This window comes from Mobula hypostoma, chromosome 7 (genome assembly GCF_963921235.1).
Source record: "Mobula hypostoma chromosome 7, sMobHyp1.1, whole genome shotgun sequence".
In the NCBI taxonomy this organism is placed as follows: domain Eukaryota; kingdom Metazoa; phylum Chordata; class Chondrichthyes; order Myliobatiformes; family Myliobatidae; genus Mobula; species Mobula hypostoma.
Window position 1 is genome coordinate 108,339,911 of NC_086103.1, and position 12,121 is coordinate 108,352,031.

General features: G+C 36.1%; 1 protein-coding gene across 7 annotated transcripts in view; it reads left to right on the forward strand.

The window, feature by feature from the left end:
- pcdh17 (protocadherin 17) overlaps positions 1–12,121 on the forward strand; it is a 154,161-nt gene that overhangs the window by 16,887 nt on the left and 125,153 nt on the right. For 6 of the 7 annotated variants that reach the window (XR_010018675.1, XM_063053760.1, XM_063053761.1 and 3 more), the window contains exons 2-3: positions 5,618–5,676; positions 5,795–5,967. Coding sequence is in view for 6 of the 7 variants with exons in the window: in XM_063053760.1 (XP_062909830.1) it covers positions 5,618–5,676; positions 5,795–5,967 (232 nt within the window). In the remaining variant the exon portion in view is untranslated. The remainder of the gene's footprint in view (positions 1–5,617; positions 5,677–5,794; positions 5,968–12,121) is intronic. The other variant, XM_063053763.1, reaches the window with a different exon arrangement.

The following is a 12,121-nucleotide window of genomic DNA, read 5'->3' on the forward strand; positions in this document are numbered from 1 at the left end:
GTAAATTGAAATTATTTTGGAAGCTAGAGGAAGATGAGCTGAATGCTGGAAACCTGAAATGAAATGGTAGAAAGCGCTGAGAATTGAACAAATTACTCCAATTTTGCTCATTGTAAATGTAGCATCCATAGACAAATAATACACACTCTTATTGAGGTTGTTTGCAAAAACATCTTTTTATGAAATGGAAACAACAGGAATTCTGCAGATGCTGGAAATTCAAGCAACATACATCAAAGTTGCTGGTGAACGCAGCAGGCCAGGCAGCATCTATAGGAAGAAGCGCAGTCGAAGTTTCAGGCCGAACGAAGGGTCTCGGCCTGAAACGTCGACTGCGCTTCTTCCTATAGATGCTGCCTGGCCTGCTGCGTTCACCAGCAACTTTGATGTATGTTGTTTTTATGAAATGGGATTTCTTGTTTTGGTAGTGTTGCTGCTTAACATCTTGTTTCTTTTTAATGAACAAACAGAGTAATGTGTATTTATAATAATGCATCTCCGGACTTTCTAAACTGTCATTCTTATCTCACTGGTCTCACTGACTATGGATTTAAATTTCACTGCATAAAACCTTTAAATTACAAGCAATACCAGCCATCAGGAAGAAGGTACAAGAGCCTCAGGATTCAACACCATCAGGTTCAGGAACAGTTATTATCTCTCAACTGTCAGGCTCTTGAACCAGAGGGGATAACTTCACTCACCCCATCACTGAACTTTTCCCACAATCTGTGGATTCATTTGCAAGGACTCTTCATCTCATGCTCTTGATATTTATTGTTTAATTATTATTATTTCTTTCTCTTTCTTTTTGTATGTGCACAGTTGGTTGTCAACCCTGTTGGTGTGGTCTTTCATTTATTCTATTATAGTTAGTGGATTTATTGAGTATGCATGGAATAAACGGAATCTCAGCGTTGTTATATGGAGACATATATGTACTTTGTGTTAGCAGGCTGTCACTTTAGTCTAATTATGAGGGAGTGTTACTTTGTTGCAGAAGCTGTCTTGCCCCTGGGATGTTAAAATGAAAGTCTCTCATGTAGGTAATAAAAGATACCCAAGTACAGACATACTGCCTGAACACTCTACCAGCAGCTATGCATTGTATTTCACTGCTGACAATTCAATGACATTGTATTTCGAAAGCACAACATTTACTGTCACAGGCATTTTCAATATCACAGGTCAAGGATAAATTAGTCAACACTTAGAGTTTTACTTCGGTAAAGTCAGAACATCTTCCTAGTTGCCAACCACCGTTAATCCCCCAGTGTCAATCACTAAAGCATATTCAATGGCAGTTTTGTTATTTCATTGCTGTTTCAATGTCCCAAATTGTAAAAGGTGATTGATACACACAGCTTTTACTTTTCTTTCCTTTGAATGCATGGTCTTGCTCGCAACCCTTCATCTTGTTGTGGTAGATACAATATCTGTTTTATCTGATACCAGATTCATGTATGCCTGTCACCCTTTCTTTGTTATGAAAATAGCTGACACTTTCCATTTTGCCTAGATAGTAAACTCTTCAAATGCACAGCTGAGTTAGCCCATTTACTGGCTCAGTTGGTAGCACCACCATTGTGACAGAAAATTTCACATTCAAGGAGGTTGTGCACAAAATCTAGGCTGACATCCAGTGCAATACTGGAGACCGATAGTGTTGAATGCACTGCTTTTCAAATAGGCTCTGTCTCATTCCTCAGGTGGTTGTAAATGACCCTATGGTTTTATGTTTTAAAAACTCTTGTTGCTCAAAAGCCATTTTTCAAAAGGCCATTTTCAAAAGACCAGCCTATCAGTGGTGTCAGTGATATGGCTGTTTTCAAATATTAAAGGAGTGAAAAAGATAGATAGAATTTAGTTTCGTTATTGGGAAATATAGAAGTATGGGCATTGTTTAAAAAATTGACCATGTCCTTTAGAAGTGAAGTTAGGAAATATTACCACATGCATAAGGCGATAAAAATTTGGAACAGTGTCCTGCCAAAAGCAATTAATCCTTAGCCAGTTATAATTTTATTAGATTTCTGACACATAATGGTCTTAAAGGATATGGGAGTAAAGCAAGGCAGTGGTGTTAAACCATGTATCAGCTATGATCTTATTAAACGGTGCAATAACCTTCGGTTTAATTGCCTAATCCTGATCTTTCATTTCTACATAGTACTTGGCAAAATGCATTCAGTAGAGTCCCATTGTTGGCAAGCTATTATCGTTATTACAATAGTGATTGCATATAAAACAAAAATGTACTTCATTAGTTGCAATCTTGAAAAGTTGTGAAAGTTGGTACTCAAATATACAGTAGGTTTTGTTTCTGTTATTCTATGATATTCCTTCATTTGATATTCAAGATGGTTGTCTCTTATTACAAGCTTACTCATATATACACATTGAGGGATTCTTTCAATTTAGCAGACAGGGCTCCAATAAAATATCATATTTCTGATAATATTCTATGCTATATATCTGACAGACAGTAACCCTATAATCCCATTCTGTCAGCTTTACTGATATTGGAGAGGTTAAGACATAAGAAATCAGATGATATTGACAGGATTGCACCATTAATAGGATTCAGTACTGCTTTATTGACAAGACAGTGCCGTTGATATGACCTACTGTATTAAATGGACAGAAATATTCTGGCAATTGTATTGCTCGTGTGCTGTAATTGACAGGGCAGCCCTTTCCATAGGTTTTTAACGTACCTTTCATTGACAGTATACCTACTGCTAAGTGTGTATCTTTGTTGAATGATGTAAATACACTGACTACCACAATAAAGTCAAGCTGGCTGTGTTTTATGGTGCTGTTGGGTCGTGTAATGGAAGAATGAACTGACATGTATAAAAAGACATGTCATGTACAGAAAGTGCAATAATAAAATTGTCAACAACCACTCCAATATTGGAATACAATTTGACATATTCCATGTTCCAAATGGATAAAGACAACACAAAAGATTCTCCACCACTCTATTTCTGACAACAGTTTTTGTTCAGTAAACTTCTAAGTGCTTTAGACTTCAATGTGTAAAACTCTTTTAACCTATTTAATCTTGAATTATTTAAACCTCACTGTACACAAAGCACATGGGCAGTGGTATAATAGTTTAAAAAATTTCTTATTTCCCCCAAATCTGAGCTCATATTTTGAGGACTTTGTGTTCCATGTAAAATAATGGATAAACTTACTGTGTGCTATGAATCTGTCTCTCACAGCTTTTGAGAATGTTTCCAAAGATATAATTGGTATTGATGACAACAGTGATAACATTTTTCTGAAATGTGCATGGCTTTACTGAAAAGATTAACTAATAGGCAGGAGAATTAACGAGCAATAAAAGTCCTTTGTTCCAACCCATGGTGTTCATGTGCTCTGTGGCAGCTTTCGTTATAAAGGCCAAAGAAATGTGATCTATTGAAATCAGGAAATTATCTCTTTCTGTTCCTCTCTCTTCAAATGAGATATTCTGAATGGTGAACAGAACCATGAACTGGCTTATTAGGGCTAGGTTAGAACAAGACCCTGCTTAGAAGTCACAAACAGGAACCTGAAATGTACAATATAAACAATTTATGAAGGAGAAATAATGGAAAGGCTGGAAAACTGAATGGGTACATTTATGTAGTTTAGCAGAACTTATTTGGTTGTATGTAGAAATAAAGGAACACAAGGAATAGTTAGGTTACAGTTCAGAATCTCAGAATCGGGTTTAATATCACTGACATATGTTGTGATTTTTTTTCTATGTGGCAGCAGTCCAATGCAATACCCAATAATAAAAACTGAGTTACGATACATGTCTATCTATATATACATATAGTTAAATAAGTAGTGAAAAAGAGGGGAAAAAAGCTGATTCATGTCTCAAAGGTCCATGCTTTTACATATGCCATGATATTTTGATGATATAAATGTTTGTGTTTTGGTCATGTAAGCTGGAACAGTCCGAGCACATACTGTACATATTTGTGTATACCCCAGAAAAGATGAACAATTCAGTAATGGATTTTCACTTATGCGTAGAAACAAAGTGTACCTAAGACTGATAGTAGTTATGAAAATGTAAAGTTTGTACCTTTTCTATTTTTGTGGAGGCCAAAGAGAAATTGATGCTTTCCTAGGAAGAATTGACTGCTGGGCATAAAGACGATTGTGAATATAATTTTAGTATGGAGTCACAGATCACATGAATTTTCCTGGCATGTTAGTGACCCTCTCTCTGAGAAGAAGACATCCAAATAACTCCAGGCCATTTGGAAGGCTGCCACTTTTGTTTGGCTTCTAGTTGGAGAGACCTTGTATGCCATGAGGATCTGTCACCTGAGAACACATTGTGACATGAATAGCTAATTAGTGCTAGAAAATTCCTTTAATCTGTAATGAACCCAAGGCAAAATCAGTTAATGCTTGTGTGACCTTCACATGGACAGCCATGACAGGGTGGTAGTTCAGTTGCCCATAAAGCTCTCTATGCCAACACTAGAACATAAGATTGAACTGGCATTCTTAATTTAAGTACTGGAAAGGTAGTCCAGGCAGCAATATCCAAAATTGAAAGGATAACAACTATGTGTCAAATACTATTCTGCAATTAACACCATTCTAGTAGAAATAAAAGGAATCGAACAAGATATAATTTATAGCTAATAAGTAGCTGAACCAGCTGGCTTTCGTGACCAAGGCTGAATTATTGACTTGTGAGACACATGCCACTTAAAAATGTAATTTTTATCCTCTCTGTTCAGGCTGTGTTCTGTGGTTGCTAATAACCTGCAAATTCGGCCTATATGCCAAATTGCATTTCTGCAAATGTGCAACAGGGTATCTAGTTACCAGACTATCTAATTATTAAAATACAGCAACCAAATGTCAATGTATTAAATGGCTAAACTCTTCCAGTTATGGGGTGTATATAAAACATAAATAAGTTATATCAGATATTTAATTATAAGCTGCTTACAAAGCCTATTTTATACAGTTAAACAAGTATTCCAAGGAAGAATGAAGGATTGAAAATGTTAATGCTTTAAAATGAAATTATATTTAATAAGCTGCATTTGTATTTTACGTGAAAGAAATTGATCTTCTCGATCTTCTTCCTATGTCAAACTGGAGACAAGAATTTTGCATGTATTAACCCCTCTGTGTTTTTCAGACAAAACTGTCATTCCATTTCTATAAAGTATATAATTACATCTGAAACTAATGGAGCAATGAAGATACTCTAAAGTAAAAGTGATAATTTTCTGTTTTACAAGACATTTTTGTCAATTGTGTTAAAGTTAAAAGTAATTAATTGAAAATTCTATCCCAGCTTTTTTGGTGATGATTAAGAAGCTACCTTCATACTGGCTCTAATTCAAATTCTGGAGAATAAAGTTGCATTGTTTAACCCAGCAAAATTCTTGCCCTGTAGTAATCTGTTTATTTAGGATGTGCAATTATAGAACTAGGGTCTTTTAGAGACAATTATAGTGTATAAATCAAAAGATAAAATGGACTTTTTGAATTATTAATCATTTGCCTGTAGGAAATTTTGCTTCGCTCTAGGATATTTTAGTATGTACCAATACACTTAAATTTCTTCATCTGTTCTTCACAGACAGACAATTTTCCCGCAGAGCCCAATTACATGGGCAGCAGGCAGCAGTTCGTTCAAAGGTAAGTCCTATTAAATATCTGTCTTACTCACTCTATTTGCATTCCTGTCTGTATTGTTCAGTCAGACCAAATTACTCAAAATTGATGTGGTGAAGAATAGTGGTGTCTTTTGTTCCAGTAATTCCACATTTAAAGATCCAGAGAGGGTGAGTTTGAGGGACAGTGGACATGGAGATAGTGACCAAGCCGACAGCGATCAAGACACTAATAAAGGCTCCTGCTGTGACATGTCTGCCAAAGATGCTCTCAAGATAAAATCTACGACAGCTAAACCCCCAGTCCCTGAACAAGGTTAGTTAAAGCTGTAATGACTCAAAATTGAAAAGCTATAAGCTCACTGAACATCTTTGCAGAGGAAATTTGATGTTTTGTTTCCCAGTAAAACAATGTAGAGATGGATTATTTTACAGTTAGTGATGGGAGAGAGATCATTGAATAAAATAATGCTGAATAGATTTTTGTTAATAACATACGGTCCCAGTAATCAGGTAATTTTATTCCATTGGAACCGGATTAAAGTTCCTTGGCTAGAAGAGCTGGAGAGTAGAATTTGAAAATACACAACTTAATTTTGGAGTTTTTGTGATGGAGCATGATAAGGAATTCAGTTACAGAGGTTAGGTAGTATTTTCCATGGGAAACGCTGCTGAATGTGCTGACCTTGTTACGCCCAATAATTGAGATATATTCCCATACTTCAGAGCTGTGTTGATCCGATTTGTAAATTCTATCCCTGACTGTCATATTGATAAATTAGTTTTCAATAAATATGTTTTTTCAAATATTTCTTGCATACAGTTGAAAGATAAACTAGAAATTGCTCCATGGTGCATGTCTAATTTTGTTCCTGAAAGTATGTTTGTAGTCTTATTTTATGAGCCAACCTCAAACTCACCGAGTGGATGAAATACTTCCAGTTCCAGGTTGCTCAGATGATATTCACGTATATCCACTAATTAGCTAAAGAAGCCATAGACTCCTTGTTAGCATGACTAAGAGACACTTGATTCAGGATCGCTCTAGAAGTATTTTTGCAATTCAGCTTCATTAACAATTATTAAAGGCCCATGAGCAAGGAGTTAAGTTCATTTTAGTTACTTAGATGGTTACTACTCTGCTCCACAATAGTGTGGTTGGCCACAACCAATTCATACTCGTCTATTACCCACTAACCTGTGTGCAGCTCCCGCAAAACTTACCTGAGGTTTAGCGTTCAAGCCAAATCATTCTTATATTTAGAAATCCTGCAAACTATGTCTAGACGGCAAAGAAGCATCTGCTGTTGTTCAAAATTATTCAGTTTAATCTCAAGGATCATTTTTTTCGGGAGACTTGGGCTTTAGCTGTTTCCTCATCTAATTTAGACCCCAGATTCCAAACCAGTGCTTATCCAGCAAACAATTTTTGAGCATTTTATTTTGTTGAATTGAGCTTTATTGCTTGAGTTAAAATTCCTGGATGTTGTGATGCAGCAAGGATGTCATTTTATTTTACTGAGTCTCGTGAATGAAGTAATGTGGCATCAACTTCTATTTTGAATTAGGCAAGAAAGAATGCTTTATGTCGCTGTCATTTTTTTTAGGAAAGCATACCAAAGGCAATGGGAAAAGTCAGTGTGTGTTTGGGAACAAAACTTGTGCCTTCCATTAAATGTTCTGCAAAGAGTATTTTTTATATATATTCAATGATCCACTGTGAGAATTTCTAGGCTGGCATCCTTTGCACCCAATGCTGTAAAGTATGCAACCTAAAATGCAAGTGGTTGAAGAGTGAAAGCAAATTTCTAGTAAAAGTGCTTTCAATGGAACCCGGTAAGTATTATCCATTGAGTAACAAATATGCAACTAACTCTGAATTCTATAAAAACCTCTACACTATTACCCTCAGTAGAATTTTTATTAAAAATTACAGATCTAGGACATTCACAAGCTTGCATATCAATTTAACTCATTATTTAAAGTGCTGCACAATTAAGGTAACTACCAGAATGCCCAGGAAGTGTCCCACCTTTCATATCTATTTTCCATCGTTTTTTCTGAAATTTCTAGAAGTTTCATTTGACACAGTGATACTGTTCAAAATACGGTAATGTTCTCCAAACTCTTTAAGATTATATCTTAAAAAAAAACATTCATTCTTGTTTACCTGGGCAGCTGTAGCTCTCGGTGAAGACTCCCCAAAGTTTGAAGAAAATATATTAAAATTAAGAGAAACCTAATTAATAATTAATACAATTTGATTAGTCCAGGTTAGAAAGAGTATAAACAAATTTACTTTCAATAAAGTAGAATCTAATTGAACTTACGATGTTTGAGCACATTTCAAAGTCTAGGAAATGCATTCTAGAAGGAACCTTCATTGTGAAATAATAAAAAAAATGTTGAAGATAAAATGTTCCTTCAGCTGAGGTGACTAGAATTTCAAATGCAGTGTAATTTGAATTTCCTTTTGATAGTTTTATTCTTAAAAATTTCCTTGAGTTCTTTATCTGATTTGTAACATAGTACAGTGCATTAGAGATGATGGACATTTTACAGCTTGCTGTACAGTCACCCAAGATCATTTCTATAGATTTCAATAAAAGATATTAATGGAGAAGCTTTTGAAATTATCATGATAGTTCTACTTTCAACACATTGCAGTCATCAGTGGGGTTTTAGGGATGGCTCCAGTATAATTTATATTCACTGTATGATCTTATCATTGTCTCATAACATTTGAGTATGAGAAATAGAAAGTCATGTGGTGCTCTTCTGTTTTTAAATGAATTTAGTTTGCTTTATGTTTGAATTTATTTCAGCCACAGTACTATGTCATAACTAGTGGACTGAAACTGATCACATTTATCAACTTTGTAAGGATTTAGGATTAGGATTTACAAACATTTTGCACCTTTCTGTTCCTGCTCAATCAATTAAGATAACAGATCACAATTATATTGGTCCAGTATGTGAATTTTGCTCAAATTTTGAAGAGCGGTAACATGTTCCAAGTATCACCAATGAACTGCATTAATAGATGTACCAACAAAATTGTTGTGTATATGAAAGCATAAAGTGTGAAGCACTTAGCAAGTGAGGTAGCATAGTGGAAAGACAAAAAGAGTTAAATTTCAGGTTGAGATTAAAAATTGTATTTGGCAATAGTGGCTTACTGGTATGGATAATGAGGGTGTGTGTAGATATTCTGTTGAGTCACCTGCCACTTGTTTTACAAAAATAAACAGACCAAGATGGAATATAGCTTCCAATGTGATGTTTCCTTAATGACTACAATTTATAAGGCTTGGAATCGATGTTTGACTTTGAAGAAGCTGGTATGCCAGGAAAGAGCACCATTTGTTTATGGTTCAAAGTAGATTATACCCTGCAATAACTGTTGAAGTTTTCACTTCACCAGGATAGGAAATAATGGGGCTTTGATTGGGCAAAATTGTCACTTTTTTATAATAATTCTCAGCATATGGTTGTCAAGAAATGATGAGGCAAGGATTTGCTCCTCAGCTTCAGCAGTCTATGAGCCTTTTTGATTTGTTTTTTCTCTTTTTTGTGAAGAGACACTAGTCCATGCTGACTAGTTTGCCTTCCTGATCCAGTCCCATTTACTTGCATTTGAGCCAAATCCCTCTAAATGTTCCCTATCCCTGTAGCCACCCAAATATCTTTTACAAATTGTAATTGTTCCTGCATTTAAAATTGGCTAGCTCATCCGGTCCATCCTACCCTGCTGGACTTCGTCAAAAGTCTTGGTAAAGCCCATGTTGACAACGTCTACTATACCTCTCTCATCATTTATCTTGGTCACCTCTTCAAAAATTGCAGTCAAATTTGAGAGATATAATTTCTTCAAAGCGCTGTAGTCTTAAGACACAAGAATATCAGGTATATCTCATGTTATGCAAAACTCTTTCAAATCCTCTCACAGCAATGATGAGGCAATGTCTCTGCATGTGTGAAGTGTATATAATTTGTTTCAATACATATGACTGTATTTACTTTCAACTTGAACTCTTCTAATCTAAAATGGAATGTAACACACAATCTCTGAGGATTTTAATTATGCATTTTGTTCTGCCATGTTAACCAATGTCATAACAAGCAAGATCGATACCCCTGTTCTTTCATCACTTCCTGTCTTCTGATTTGTCCATTCATTTGATGACAAAGTGTAGTAAATTCAGAGTGCAAATCCATAAAATAGCTTAAGAATTTAGTAAATGGAAGTGCCAAATTATCAGAATCTTGTAAAGTTATTGTGAGAGTTCGTGGAAAATGGGCAATCATTCCTGTTTTTAGTAGAGGGGAAAGAAGTTCTCTCATATTACTGCTCAAGAGAGTTGTGTTTAAATAATGGCTGACGTACTGCTCTCCTTATATGTGAAGCAGGAAGTACACAATTCAGCAGTAAGCCAACCTCCACTAAACTGAATATGGGAGTTAGGAATAGCGCCCAAGCTCTGGGTACATTATATGAGCAGCACTCTCATTACAATTGAGTAAGAGTAACACTGAGAGCAAACCCGAAAAATACCTTAAGTACTTAATGCAGCAAACTTTCAAAAGAAATTAGGAATAATTAAAGCTACACTTGCATGTAAAATATCCAGAATTTTTCACAACATGAGTAAGCAAAGTTTTAAAGTATGGAAGAAGATTAATATCATGTAAGTATTCATTGAATTACCAAGGTTGGTCAAACACTATATCAATAATAGGGAAAAATGTTAATATTAACACAAAATAATGCTCAGATAGTATTCTTCTTTATGAACTAAACCAAAATTTACAGACGATGATGTATGTTGGTGCAAACAAAGGAAAGACAACACAATTTTGTGTAAATATGCTTCAGTTTGACTGAAAAACCCTACCAAAACAAGATGGCTGTTCTCATGTAGTCAAACTGAATTCCAAATTTAAAGGCAGCTTGGCCATCTGAATGACGGTCGGAACACAATCAGAATAAAAGTCAGCAGGGCTATATTTCAAAGTAAAAGCCTGAACAGCTGAAGAATGTAATTGGCATTGCAGGTCAGGTGTCTGTTCCAGTGTGATTTTTCTTTCCATTAATCAGTTTGAAAATTACTGTCCTTGACATCAGTATATAAAAAAAATCTGAGGATGGGCATCTGTTCAAAATCAGGCAAAGAAAAATAATTAATTCAATTACACTTCTCATACAGCCTTTTTAAAACTTTTGTAGCCCCCCGGCAAGCCTCAGGGTCGCTCAACTTGCTGTCGTCTAGGGAAACAGCCCTCGGCCTCGCCAAACTGGGTAATTAAGTTTGTGTGGATGCTGTGTGATGTACCCCACCCAGCCAAATAACAGACAATACACCATATACGATTAAATGAGTTACAGTTTATAGATATTACTGGAACTATATAATTAATAGAGATAAAATATAAAAGGAAAATAAAAGGCGCCACACTTATCAAAGTTCAATCTCTTCCTGCACAACATTTGGAGCTCTAGTAATGATCCTCTCTTCACCCTTTGATCCCCTCTGACCACCTCGACCTGCCGCCTGGGACCAACCACGGTGGTCGACCAGACGCTCCACACGAGTGTCTCCGTCTCCTCTCCTTGCCGAAGACCCTGGACCTCGGACTCCTGCTCGGGGTTCAACCCCGTTAACCGGCTCACAGCATCTTGTCCATTCTCTCCCTCCATCGCACCTTCTGCCCAAAAACCCGCACATCACAATAACTTACAGACACACTAGAAAGAATGACATCTATCCCAATTGGTTCGTTTGCTCTCTTATCAATAATATAACCCAAACAAGCTGCTAGTGAGAGAACTTTCTCAGCGGTTAACATAACAAAGAAGCCATTTTAATTAGCCTACGCAGTAACGTAAAAGAAGAAACCCCTTACACTTCCTTATTTAAAGGACTACAAGGGTTATTTGAAAATAACAACATTCAAAGATTCAACAGCCTGCTAGGAAAAGCAGTAAAATGAATAAAATTAGGGTACATAAGCTTGGCATATTGTAAATGTAGCTGAATTTCCCCATGATTTCCAGCTGATGTCATTGCCAATCTGTCTAGAGAAAGGAGATCCCTAATAAATGCTTTCAACACACTGTTGATGACTGGAGAGAGGGGCATGTTGTTATTCGGGGGGTGGGGGGGGGAGGGAAGAGGCAGAGAAGAAATTGCATTATGGTTATTTTAAAGAAGTAAAATGTGACCCAAGTTGGCAAGTGTAAAGGGACAAAGCTGAAAATACTTTGCAGCTAATTAACACAGTCATCAAACAGAGTATTGCCCAGCTCAGTTATGAGACAGGTGCTAGGCCCTTTGCTGGTGACATAACCAGATCTGTGAAGGTCAGTAGCAAAATGATAAAATTAAAGCATAATTGGTTTTGGAATGCTTCCCCCAAATCTACATTAACAACACAGTCCAGTGCCAGCCATCATTTGCTTCTCATTTCCA